General features: G+C 40.6%; 1 protein-coding gene across 4 annotated transcripts in view; it reads right to left on the reverse strand.

Annotated features, from left to right (window-relative positions):
- The window catches only part of enah (ENAH actin regulator), a 179,781-nt gene that overhangs the window by 92,097 nt on the left and 73,280 nt on the right, over positions 1-14,404 (reverse strand). For all 4 annotated transcript variants that reach the window (XM_061812328.1, XM_061812327.1, XM_061812330.1 and 1 more), the window contains one exon: positions 4,342-4,519. In XM_061812328.1, the coding sequence (XP_061668312.1) occupies positions 4,342-4,519 (178 nt within the window). The remainder of the gene's footprint in view (positions 1-4,341; positions 4,520-14,404) is intronic.

Genomic DNA, 14,404 nt, shown 5'->3' on the forward strand with positions numbered 1-14,404 from the left:
ATCTACAAATGCTGGTTAAATTTTGACCATGCAAAGCAAAAGCCATAGGGGATACCAACAACATCCAGAAATGTCACCTGATTCTCTGTGCCTGTGCTCATCCAAGATGGACAGCTGCAAAACGAAAAGTATGCTGTGGTCTGACAAGTCAAAATTTCAAATTTTAGGGGGAAATGAAGATATCTGGGCCAATGAGGAAACAGACCATCTGAATTGTTATCAGCACAAAGTTCAAAAGCCAGCATCTGGGACAGTATGGGAGTGTGTTAATGCCCATGGCATGTGTAACTTTTGCGTTTGTGTGGGCCCCATGGATGCTTAAAGGCACACGCAGGTTTTGGAGCAACGTATGCTCAAATCAAATCAACATCTTTTTCAGGGACGCTCCTGAATATTTCAGCAAGACAATGGCAAGCCACATTTTGCACGTGTTACACCAGTGTGGATTTGTAGTAAAAGTCGCAGAGTACGAGACAAACCCGCCAGCAGTTCAGACCCGTCTCTCACTGAAAATGTGTGGCGTATTTTGAAGCGCAAAAATATGACATTGGAAAGTCAGGACTGTTGAGCAACTGAAGTTGTACATCAGGCAAGAATGAGAACAAATTCCAAGTGTAAACCTTAAACAATTAGTGTCCTCGGTTCCAAAATGCTCATGAGAGTTGAAAAGAAAACTGATGTAACACAGTGGTAAACATGCCCTCTATGCCACCTTGTTTTGTTGTTGTAGGCATCCTTTTCTAAATGAGAAAACACTGTTGTTTATCAGTTTGAAGATTAAATACAGTATGTCTTTGTAGTGTATTCAATTGAATGTAGGTTGAAAAGGATTTGGAAATCATTGTATTCCATTTTCATTTACGTTTTACACAACATCCCAACTTCAGTGGGACTACAGTTTGTAGAACAATTGTACAGTACTACAAATCATAACTATTTTTGAGTCCCTCTACAATGTCCTATATTCTGCAATGTTATTTTGAGTATCACAGGAGTCAGGGTGTCGAGGAATGCAGTAAGATCCCAAGACACCCTTCTATCATATTGTTTAGCTCTCAGGACACTGTCTGGATAATATTTGATTCCATCTGCCTTGTGAGAATATCTACGAGAATATCTACATGACGTGAGAAAGATAACGCCAAATGCAAAGTGACACAACCATGTAAACACTGGTCTGGCATTAGGGTACAGGGATCAAATTCACGTGGGGCTAAATAATAGAGAGGATTAATTGGACAAGTCACACAACAACATTTGCAAATGTTGGAACTGAGTGTGCACATAAGGTGCATCACATTGTAAGTCGCCATCTATGATTGGGAAAATACGGTACATTAAAAAAAAAAAAACTTGAAGAGCAAAATCCACAAATATGTGGGGCCACGAACGGTGAAGAGTGAAAATTAGTAAAAACTTTTCAGCAGATATTTTGCAGGTGCTTCTTATGTCATATGAATCTGTCAATATCTCCAACTGAAAAATGGAAATGTGGAACATAATCAACTAGTCTTAGTATATCCATGGGCTTATTCTATCGATTTTAACCTATATTATTATATCTAGTTGAATCAAATTTTAGATTATTATTCAAGTTACCGTTGACAAGAAAATCAACATTTTACGGGTGTTTCATACAAACACAATGTTTATTTACAATTGTGTTTTTTTTCCATTTCATTATGTAAGACTGTTCAAATGTCCAAATAGATGGCAATCTTAAATTGATGAAATTTTATTTTACTAACTTTTAATGTCCCATGTTTTGAGATGATACACACCAAGTTGTAAACGAATTGTGAGTCGCGAATGGCATTACAAGTTAACCAGAGCTGAGGTGTATTAACTTTAACGTCACGTTTACGGGTGGTTGTAACTAACCAAAATTTGCACAACATTATAGTGCCATGAAAGTTAACTGTCGGTTAAGTCTACTTACCCAATGGTAAAAAAAAAGCTCGAGTTTTGAACAAACAGGCTAATAAAATAGTAATAATAGAAGCATGAAGTCACACTCTATCCACGAGCAAAGCATACCACTCCTGTCAAAGTAATTTTACTCACTTCTGAGGAAGATTTGAGCACGACTAATCTTTTGATGGTCCTCGGTGAATTTCTGAACTCTTGCTACAGCAGGCATGTTTACAACGAGCAGCAGCGGTTAGGCTAAGTAAAATGAAAATTGGTCAACATCTGACTTTTCTAACGCCATCTCTCCAATTCATTGTCTACTTCTTTTGGTCCACAGAACTGTCAAATGATGTCACTTTCTACACCTATCACTGAGTTCTTTCCTCTTCCACACTTATCTGTCTGAAACATTTATTTTCTTCCTTCTTCCAGTCCCTGCGGTGTTGTCCGGTGATGTAGTGTGTAGTTTGTCACTTTGGGTTATGGATGCCTGAGACTTTATGGTCAAGAAAAAAAAACTGGAGTAGATGGAGGGAGGAGTGAGATTCTTCTAATATTAGTTCGGATCATGACAGCATGAGAGCAAACTCCAAAAATTTTTACTCTGTGCTTGCAAGCACATGACCTGTAAAATAAAACTAGTAGACTGTTTCTATGGGCTTGAAAGGGCGTCTCTGGAAGTCCATGCAGCAACAGATGACTCTGGTTTCAACCTCTCCCGTCAACAGAAAGATTGACTGCTAAATGGAAAACTGCTGTCATAGACTATGGAGGTACCCAAAATAAATGACCTATAGTTAGTAACTTGCCAAATTTCAACGTAGAGACAAGAAATGCATTCTCAAGGAACAGAAAAAGACAAAACAGGTGAAAGATGCTGAATATACAGACTGATGTTGAAGAATTGGAGCTTCAGATTATGTTAGGGTAGTCGTCTTAGGCAAGCTGTTGGGGGGCGGCGTTTAACCCTTTATTTGAGACAGTTTGATCAAAAAGGCTGCTGTGAAGAGTGATCTTGCAGTACTATATACAGTGATGCCTCGGTTTTCGACCACAATCTGTTCCAGAAAACGGTTCGAGAAGTGATTTGTTCGAAAACCGAATCAGTGTTTTCCATTACAATTAATGGAAAAAGAAATAATGCGTTCCAAGCCTAAAATAATCAGGCTTTTGAAAGCATTTTTTAGTGTTTCCCGATAATAAACTGCATAGTCGAAATACATGTATAGTTATAATAAATACTGTATATAATGAAATAATTTGAGAAATATATTTATTTTTTGCTTAAAATGTATAGCCCGTGACAAAAATGAATTTGACACGCCTGCAATTCACTCTCTGCCTCTTGCAACAAATGTGTTTGAATGGCGAAAGAGGCAGCTACAAAGGTTTTTGTAAAGAAGTACAAATGTCACAAGATGGCGGCAAAACAAAAACAAAGAGGATCATAAAGAAGCAACACAGACATCTGGCTACACGATCACAAACCCATTGTAAAGAAACAACTGTATTCAGTAGTTAAATTACACCAGGGGTTCTCAATGAATCAATGCGATCGACTAGTCGATTTCCGAGCAGGTCGTGTGACGGCGTGCCAAAAACAAAAAAAAAAAGACGACAGCCTATCATCCACCTCGTTGCTTGATACGTCAATAGCGCGCACATAAAGGGGCGTTCTCACAAGCTGGCCTCCTATTTACAGTCTGTCTGTTGCTTTCTCCACGTCAGTCACGGCAATGAGCGCATACCCCTTAGCCAATCAGGATGTAGAAGACAATGTGAGTTTTCCGTTAGCAAAGGAGTATACAGAAGACAATAATGCACATTTGTATGCAGTTAAAAAAAAAAAACTGTTACACTACAAAAAATTACACACACGCACATACAAACAAAATCTGTGTAAGAGCGAGTCTGTGTAAAGTGAAATGCGTTATAACAAGGTAACACTGTATATGCTAATTCATGAATGCTGAACTGTGATTATGTGGGTGTTCACTACATTCTTCTCCTCACATTCTTCTAATAACACCATTTATTGAGACTTGTCCTTCTTTGGGAATAAGTATCACAAAAGTGAGTTCACTGATCTTAGGTCTATGAGATTTTATGTGATGTCATGCATCGCAAGAAGTGTGAAGTTTATGTGACTTTTTTTTTCCCTCCAAAACAATTTGATTGAATTCTGAAATGCAGAAGCTCAGTCATCGTGCAATAAAAGGGTTCCATTGTCTTTGTCCTTCCTAATCTGGATATTGAGACATTATTTCTGATGTACCAAATCTACCTCGCATAAGGTTTCAGAAAATGACAATTGCTGGGATAAAAATCTAACTCTATGCTTCAGAAAAACGGGAAGAACATAGTAGTAGTGTATACTAATACCATGCTAATATACAACTGCAACATACAATAACATTGGGCTGATGCTACCTGTCTCCTGAGAGTTCAGCACTTCCAAGGCATGCATCATGGCACTGGCAAATACGTTGGCGTCTTCCTTGCTGCCAAAATTCAGGCCGTAGACCTGTCGAGCATCCCGCCACTGATGAAAAGTTAGTGTGGCCTGGTTGTACTTCAGTCCCTTGGGAATGGCACAGTTAATCACCACCTGCAGATAGCAGGAGATAACAAAATATTTATATGTGACATTTTTGGCAGATCTGATTTGTGGGTTAAATAATGGACCGTAATTGCTTTTGTAAATACTGCATCTCCAGACTCAAAGGTATGCACTGAAGATAACAGCTTTCTCTGCTGGCTTAAACACTTACAGAAGCACTGAGCTACAGTACATTTACAACTTAATTGTATTATAAATTAATCATTCATTTTTATTTCAATATCTTATACAAAATATATAATATATTAAACACTGGTCTTCATTTGTGTGTCTTGTGTGCCCAGTTCCCATTTGTGTTGTATTTTTGTCTTTGATTTCAACTTCTATGTTTTGCCATGTCAATGTAATTTGCCCAAGGCCCTCAGAATTCTGACACGGTAATCAATGGGTCAATCGCGAGGCAGTCTTGGTCGATCGCGGGACGGTGTGCCAAAAAAAAAAAAAAAAAAGAAGACATCAGCCAAAGTTTTCACTTTAGTTTTAGTTGCTTTTGTGGGATGAGAGAAAGTACAGGTTTTGGGACACATGCATTGCATTCACACACGAGTATTATGCAGGTCCTTGGCCCAAAAGAATACTTCTTCTTCACAGAACTTAGTTATTGCTAAGTAGGTGTGAAATTCTAAAAGGTATCCAATACCTACCAAGAACAAAATGCCCCGAGCAAACTCTGACATAAGGGAATGATTTGGCTGTTAGATCGGCTCTGCTGATACAAGACAGCCACAATTGTTGTCGTTTGGTTGATACAGTGAAGAAAATAAGTATTTGAACACCCTGCTATATTGCAAGTTCTCCCACTTAGAAATCATTGAGGGGTCTGAAATTTTCATTGTAGATGCATGTCCACTGTGAGAGAGATAATCTAAAAAGAAAAATCCAAAAATAATGTATGATTTTTTTTTAACGATTTATTTGTTTGATACAGCTGCAAATAAGTTTTTGAACAACTGAGAAAAACAATGTTAATATTTGGGACAGTAGCCTTTGTTTGCAATTACAGAGGTGAAACGTTTCCTGTATTTGTTCACTAAGTTTGCACACACTGCAGGAGGGATTTTGGCCCACTCCTCCACACAGACCGTCTCTAGATCAGACAGGTTTCTGGGCTGTCGCTGAGAAACACGTAGTTTCAGCTCCCTCGAAGGATTTCTATTGGGTTTAGGTCTGGAGACTGGCTAGGCCACGCCATAACCTTGAAATGGTTCTTACAGAGGCACTCCTTTGGTTTTCCTGGCGGTGTGCTTCTGGTCATTGTCATGTTGAAAGACCCAGCCATGACCCATCTCATCCTCTCCAGTTGTCCTGTCCTATGTGCAGAAAAACACCCGCAGAGCATGACGCTATCACCCCCATGCTTCACAGTGGGGATGGTGCTCTTGGGATGGAACTCATAATTCATCTTCCTTCAAACACGGTTAGTGACCATCACGTTTAGCTTCTTCCTTTTTTGTAATGATTGCTCCAACAGTGGACCTTTTTTCACCAAGCTGCTTGGCAATTTCTCCGTAGTCCTTTCCAGTCGTTGGAGTTGTACAATTTTGTCTCTGGTGTCTTTGAGTAGCTCTTTGGTCTTGGCCATGTTACAAGTTTGAGTCTTGCTGATTGTGTTGGGTGGACAGGTGTTTTTCTGCAGCTAACGACCTCACACAGGTACATCTGATTCAGGATAATACATGGAGTGGACTTTTAAAGGCGGACAGGTCTTTGAGGGTCAGAATTCTGGCTGATAGACAGGTGTTCAAATACGTATTTGCAGCTGTATGATAATATCATACAGTACTGCCCATTACACAGCAGCGCACCCACATTTATATGCCTAAAATGATTTCTGCTTAGTTATGGTTTGTTTACTCAAATTCACCCATCCAAAATGGCGACCGCTTCCTAAAGTGGAAGGTGTGTGACGTCAGTCGAAAACTATCTATTATGATATGACGAACCTGGAACGATGCTTCGGTGGCGGATTTTGCTGTCGAATTATGTTGTGTGAAAAGTGACTGCTGTGCGGCCAATTGGGATTTTAGTTCGTCCACTTTTCTCATTAACAGCTCGCTCGAAAAGTCAGTGTCGTATTTTCCATGAACAGTTCGAAAATGCCGCTACATATTTCAGTCCATTGGCAGATGAGGCAAACGCACTTCGAAAATTACATTATGGAATTTAAAGTCCGCCTCCCATTCCAAGTGAAAGTTATACATTTTTGTCTTATTCTTGACTCCAGAATCCATACTCATGTTTGATAAGATTTCTGTACTTTATGAAAAAAGCGAGGACTTAAAATAGGGGGGAACTTGCTGACTAGAGTGAATACGGCTAATGTCTTTTTTTCTTTTTTCCCGGCACGCTTTTACGATCGACCAAAATTGCCTTGCGATCGACCAGTCAGATGCATTGAACACCCCTGAACTATATTCAACGGTAGTCTTTCTTAAAGGACTGGGTTAATGGCAGAAATATTGGTGCTTATTCCATAGTTCTAGGTGAAAAATTATGTCTTTGGAAAATCCTGCCCCTAAAACTGACTCAGTAGTAATTTGGGTCTTGTTTTCTGATTAAATATTTGATTTCTAGATTTGGGTTTGCTCACATTTTGTACACATCACCCTGTCGCAACCTGACACGTAGGTGGCAGAAGACGAGGAAATTTCATTGGGGAAGCTATCACGTTGTCATGCTACTGATACACTATAGTGTGCATGCATTACTTTGCTTTGTCCAAAAACTGTAGCAGATCTTCACCGAAATTTACGAGTACATTGCTACTTGTGCCCACACACCCCTCTGACAATATCAGAATAATCGAGCAAGTATTTACGATTTTATGGGGCAAAGTGTTTTCCTCTCCATCGATGATTATTTGCATGAGGCCTGCAAGGAAGTGGCTCTTACCTGTCATGTCTGTATCATTTTAAGGATAACACTGTAATAAATAAGCCATTTTTCAGTGTAATAATTTAGCAATTGATTGAACATAATTTTGGGATGCTAACTGATAATAGGGTAAGTCCAATAAGATATGACATCTATACACAGTACGTAAATACCAAAATAAAGCGGTGTTTGGAAACTCAAGAAACATGTCATTTTTGTGCTTTTTTAGCAGCTCAGTTAACTAGCTGGTAGTAGACAAGATTTTGCGAGCCAGCATGGAGGATATAATTTTCAGAATTAAAACCTGATGAAACAGACCTTGGCCACAGCGAGGGATCATGACGATAAATGTAAGCCATCGAGCCATTTTTTTCCCAATTCTCTGAGGTAAGGTTGTGGGGGTCAGAAGCTTAGCAGGGAAGCCCAGACTTCTCTTCCCCAGCCACTTCATCCAGCTCTTCCGGGAAGATTGTGAGGTGTTCCCAGACCAGCTGGGAGACATAGTCTCTGCAACATGTCCTGGGTTGTCCCCGGGGTCTCTTGACGGTTGGACAAGTCACCAGGGAGGCATTAATGAGTGGTCGTTATCATATGCCCCTGCCACCTCATTTGGCTCCTCTCAATGTGAAAAGGGACCAGCTCGACACTGAGCCCCTCCCAGATGACTTAGTTTCTCACACTATCTCTTAGGGAGAGCCTGGACTCCCTGGGGAGGAAACTAATTTCTGCCACTTGTACCTGGGATCTTGTTCTTTCCGTCATGACTCATAGCTCGTGATGGTAGGAATGTAGCTCAACTACTAAATTGAGAGCTTTGCTTTTCTGCTTCGCCCCTTCATTACCACAGCACACCAATACAAAGTCCGCCACACTGCAGACACAGTAACGATCCACCTGTCGAGCTCCTGTTCCTGTTCTTCCCTAACTCATGAGCAACACCCCGAGATACTTGAACTCCTACATTGGAGAGGGCGCTCCATCCTTTACCAGTGGAGGTCCCTGGTCTCAGATTTGGAGGTGCTGATTTTCATCTCAACTGCTTCACACTCTGCTACAAACATGCTTCAGTGAGTGTTGGAGATCAAGGTTTGATAAAGCCAACAGAGCCACATCATCTGTAAAAATCAGGGAAGCAATACTTGGGCCACCAAACAGATTCCCCTTGAAACAACGACTTTGTTGAGAAATTCTGTCCATGAACGTAAATAGAATAAGTGTAAGACCAAATATATAATTACATGAAATTACATTACATTACAATTACAATTATAAAAAAGGCAGCCTTGCCAGAGACTAAACCTCACTGGAAACAAATACAACTTGCTCTCGGTAACATGAACCAAACTCTGACACTGATGACACAGGGACCTAACAGCCCGTATCACTGGTTCAGGTTCAGGACTCCCTGAGGGACAGGATGGAAAACCTTCTCGAACTCCACAAAATGTGTAAACTAGTTTGCTGATCTCCCATGTATGCTCAGAAGCCTGCAAAAGGTGTACCTATGGTCCGATGTTTCATGACGAGAAAACCAAATTACTGCTGAATCTGAAACTTGACCCTCCTCTCTAGCACCCATGAATAGACCTCACCAGGAAGGCTGTGGAGTGTCAGTCCCTTGAAGTTGGAACATACCATCTGGTCCCCCTTCTTAACAAGGAGGACCACCAACCTCAGTCTTCCAACCCAGAGACACTGTCAGCAATGTTCACGGGATGTTGTGGAGGCATGTCAACAAGGACAGTCACACAATATCCAGAGGCTTAAGGAATTTCAGCAGAATCTCACCCACCCCCAGTGCCTTGCCAGCATGAGGAGAGAGCTCGCCTCAGAGATCCAAGACTCTGGCTTGTCAGTGGAAGTGAGGAGCTCTTTGAAATATTTTCCTCACCAAATCTCAACATTTCGAGTCGAAGTGAGCAGCCCCACATCCATACTATACACATGCCAGATGACAGATCAGAATTACCTCAAACCCCCCTGGAAGTCTCCCATGCCAGAGTTTTCGCCACAGTGACCACCAACGCTGTGTTGTGGTTGATCAGACGGTACCCATCAGCTGCCTCAGGAGTGCTACTGGCCAAAATGCCTAATTGGACTCCTTCTTCAGCTTGATAGAATCCCTCAGTGTTGGTGTCCGCCAATGTGTTCGGGGATTGCCGCCACAACAGGCACCGACCACCTGATGGCCACAGTTGCAGTTGGTCGTCCCAGCAATGGAGTGAGATCCGGCGGCGTGCCACGAGCCGAGCTTCCAGGCGGCGGAGGTCGTTAACCCCGGATCGTGAAGCTAGGCTAAAGGCCTCCGCCACCACTGAAGCTCGGCTAAAGGCTCTGCCGCCGCTGAAGCTCGGGCTCAGTTTCAAGTCTGTATAGAAGTATCCCTCTGTCTTCCCGATCAACCAATACTGCTATTTCTTCATCAGATGAGGATAAATACGAGAAATCGACACTGGGCATGAATGATTTCCCATGTAATCAAGCCTTTGTTGCGGCACGGTACACGTCACATCCGCACACATAGGTCATATGACTCATGAAAATGGCAGCACCCCTGGAAATTCTTAATTGTCGATAAAAATCTTCTCGAAACACTATTAAATGAGAGAGAAATTAACATCATATTGTCAAAATAGGGTATATATTACATGTCCTATTGGATACACTGTTCATGCAAAGCACTGGATTTCCCCTTTAAGTACATAGACACAAAAGACACCAGATCACAATCCCAGCTGTCTCACTCTCACTTCAATTACAGAAAACAAATGCCTCCAAAACCGAAGTAAGGGGCAAACTGATACTATTGTAGCCTATTCAACAGGCACACAGACCAGTGAGTCTGTGTTCATAATGCATTAAGTGCCAGCATTATAGTTTTTTATGTCCTGAGCCCACAGCCATGAGAGAATACCTCATGTTACTCCTGTGGTTTTTCCATTCCATATGCTCAGAGTAGAGAACTGTTTTCACTGGAATATTTATAGCTGTAATCGTGTGGCATCATTTAATGTGGAGATGTTCAAACACATATGATTCTCTCTTTTGAACTGATAAAGCATTGATGTGCAGAAGAGATGTGTAGCACAGTAAAATCCTCTAATCTCTGCATCATTTTGTATTCAGAGTAATGAGAAAGGGAATTCAAAATACTCCTTAACAGTGTTGAGGATAACTCAAAAGCAGAGGTGGGTAAGAGCATTTACTCAGTTATATTTGTGCAAGCAACATTTTGGTTAAATTGGACTTGTCAGAGTAGTTTTAATGTTCAGCAACATCTGCAATTGCATGTTCAGATTTTATTTATTTAATTAGATTTATATTTCATGTTCATGCTCTAATTTAAAAAAAGATAATCTGAAGTCACTAGTTACTCATGGCAGTATCTCAGTCGCCGCTCTAATTCACCCAGGAGTGTTCTATAAAGTTCAGGTCAGGATTGTACAGGCTGCTCAACTTCATCTAAATCAAACTCTCTCAATCTGTGTTTTTATGAATCTTGATTTGTGCACCAAGATTTATGTACCAATGTAAAGTCATGGTGGAACAGTAATGAGCCATCTTCAAACTGATCCTACAGAGTTGTAAATGTTCAAAATATTAGTCCTATAGCGCCATTGAAAGGAACTCTGAATGCTTCATCATACCAAGACCAATTAGACAGTCATACAGTTTGGGGATTACTCTTTCCTGTTCCGACATGTCTGTGGACCAGTGCACAGAACAAGGCCCATAAAGACATTGATGAGAGCATTTGGTATGGTTGAACTTGACTGGCCTGTACAATCCTCTAAAATACTGCTGGCTGAATCAAAGCAGCGACTGATAGCCAGGTCTGAGTAACTTGTAATTTCAGCTTCTTTTTTTTTTTTTTTTAAATCAAAGCATAGATGTAAAATAGAATAAAAATATCTACATAAAATATTAATGAATGTACTCTGCTTGCACAGGGTCATGCCCTCAACCTGCTAGAACACTTTGGGATTGATTTTGAGTGGACAGTGAGAGCCACACATTCTCAACCAACATCATCAGTGTGTAACCTCACAAATATGTTCCAGGAAGAATGGGCAAAAATTCCCATAAACTAACTCCTAAATCTTGTTGAAAGCCTTCCCACAAGAGTTGAAACTGTTCTATCTGAAAAATGTAGACCAACATCATATTAAATATATCATATTTTGACTATTTTAATTTGTGTACCTCTTTTCCCAGTACATGGAATTTTGTCATTTGCTCAATACACTACATTAATGTTAATGTAATTACAATTAATGGCACAGAAAACCTTAGGCTACATGTCAAAAAAATGAATGACGTTTTTTTATTGTAATGGATTTCATTCTAATGTTGCCACAGAAACACAAAAACATAAAAAATGTAAACTGCGCACCAAATATCCTAGATCAGGGGTCACCAACACGGTTCCCAAGGGCACATGGTTGCTCGCAAGTACCACTTAAGGCGCCCGCAAGGCATGTTCTAAAAATAGCAAAGGTCACATTTAACCATCCATTTTCTGAGCCGCTTATTCTCACAAGGGGCACAGGAGTGCTAAAGCCTATCCCAGCTATCTTCGGGTAGGAGGCGGGGTACACCCTGAACTGGGTGCCAGCCAATTGCAGGGCACATAGGGACAAACAACCAGTCGCACTCACAATTATACTTAATGGCATTTTAGCATCTCCAATTAATGCATGTTTTTGGGATGTGGGAGGAAACTGGAGTGCCCCGTGAAACCCCACGGAGGCACGGGGAGAACATGCAAACTCCACACAGGCAGGGTCAGGATTTGAACCCCAGTCCTCAGAACTGTGAGGCAGACGCTGTAATCTGTTGTACCACACAGGTCGCAAATTGTTTATTATTATTATCATTATTATCATTATTTGTGCTTCAAATTTTGAATCTGATTTGCTTACATGAATGACATTTTTAAAAATAATGTCATATAACAGTCACTCACATTTGATGAGCATGTTCGTGCCCGTGTGCCATCGCACACGCAAATCTGCACAGTCGAGCACGAAAAATCACGCGCATAAAATTTGTTATGAGTAGAAAAAAACATATTGAAAGACGTCGCTTATTGTGTAGTCTTGACAATCTACGTGTATATTTCATAAACGTTGAACAAGCCTGCTTCCAAAATAATCAGTATTCACCTGGAAAAAGGAAATGCAAGTTAACCGGACTGAGAATGTACGGAAGCGATGCCAAAACTGCATGTTCCGAGCTGCTTCATGTACTGCGAGCGCATTTACGTCGAACGTCATCAACATCATGAGCCACGTCAAAGGAAATTCAGTTACACCAGAGGTGCTCATTGCCTCCATCGTAAGGAAGTTTTCGTTGATCATATGACGACGTGCCCCCCCCCCCCAAAAAAAAAAGATGGGACACTCGTCGCTTGATTGAAGTGTGCCAATAGGTCGAGCACATGCACAGAAAGGTGCATTCTAGCAAGCTGGCCTCCTATTTACAGCAGTCACGGCGATGCGCGCGTGCACCCCAGCGTCGCCCCACTGGTCGATCGCGAGAGGCTGGCTGCTTGAAAAGTAGATCTTGGGGGGGAAACAAATCTGAGCACCCCTGAGTTTCATTGAAAACATTTCTGGGATATAACACAAGTAATGTTTCGAATGTCGAACTATAATAAGTATGAGATTGTGATTTACTTTGATTTGATCTAAGTTCTAATGTTAGTCTGTACATATATCTAAATACAAACGGTTATTTTCCCCTGTGGTACCGCGTTATCTTGAAGTTGAAAACCTTTCCCTTCTCCATGCTTAAGTAAGATATAGATCATTTACTGCGAGCTTTCATCTAGGAACGACAAGAGATAGCGCTGTAAATTACCTGCGATTATAACAATACATCATGATGAAATAAATTTGATTATATGAATATAATATATATAATATAATCATTATTTTGAAATTGAATGTCTGTTTCAGTCTGTGCAGTGTCAAATTATGATGATGGTATTAGGTAACAACTACATACTCGGGTATAACAAATCAGTAACTCAGGTCTTCAGATTCCATCCCTAATTACACCCGCAAATTTATATCTGCAGGCATGACTGCTCACATCCGTAGATTTTTCAAATGTGAGTGACTGATATAATATAAAGTATTTATATATTTAAGTATAAGCAGTTCGGTTATTTTGGAAGTTTGCTGCAAACAGGTCATGTATGCCTTCATAGAATCGGTGTCAAAAAAGTAGTCCTCAGCTTCAAAAAGTTTGGTGACCACTGTCCTGTATAACTCGACCCAGAATGTTTCAACTGAGGCAGATTAGATATGCTAGCAACAAGTTTCATTGTGCCAGCCTGACATCTCAGTCGTTCAAACCTGAGCGACACGAACTGTAATACTCCATTCATTTTGCGCAATTATTTATCAATATAAATCAACCTAAGTATTGCGAAGCGCTTCAAAATTAGCCCTTTTCTCTCCCACATTTTAGTCTTTGTTTATAGAAGGGCCAGGTGACCCAATAGTTTTGGGCACAGTGTCTTCAAATCTTTTTAAATGATAAATGCACTACACTTACATTCTACAACAGGGGTCACCAAACCTTTAGACACTGTGGGCTACTTTGTGAGTTCCGATTGTATGAAGGGCTACATGACCAGTTTGCAGCAAACATCCAAAATAACTAAACTTCTTATACTTTACAAATATATAGATACTTTATATCTTACAATTATAAAAAAAAAAAAATCAATGTAAGCTAGTCAGATTCAAAATTTAAAGAACAAATAATGATAATTTGTGCCTCGGAGGCAACCATGCGCCAGTGGGCACAGCGTTGCCGACCCCTGTTCGACACCATCACAGTGCCCAAAGTGTCTAACACTCTCTCCCACTACTATCCTTACAATCAGTAACCTCCTTCAGATTACATCGTCTGCACAAAATATAATCCATCTGCGTGCTCCTTCCTCCACTCTTGTAGGTCACTCTATGTTCCTGTCTCTTCTGGAAA

This window comes from Syngnathoides biaculeatus, chromosome 23, assembly GCF_019802595.1.
Source record: "Syngnathoides biaculeatus isolate LvHL_M chromosome 23, ASM1980259v1, whole genome shotgun sequence".
Lineage (NCBI taxonomy): Eukaryota > Metazoa > Chordata > Actinopteri > Syngnathiformes > Syngnathidae > Syngnathoides > Syngnathoides biaculeatus.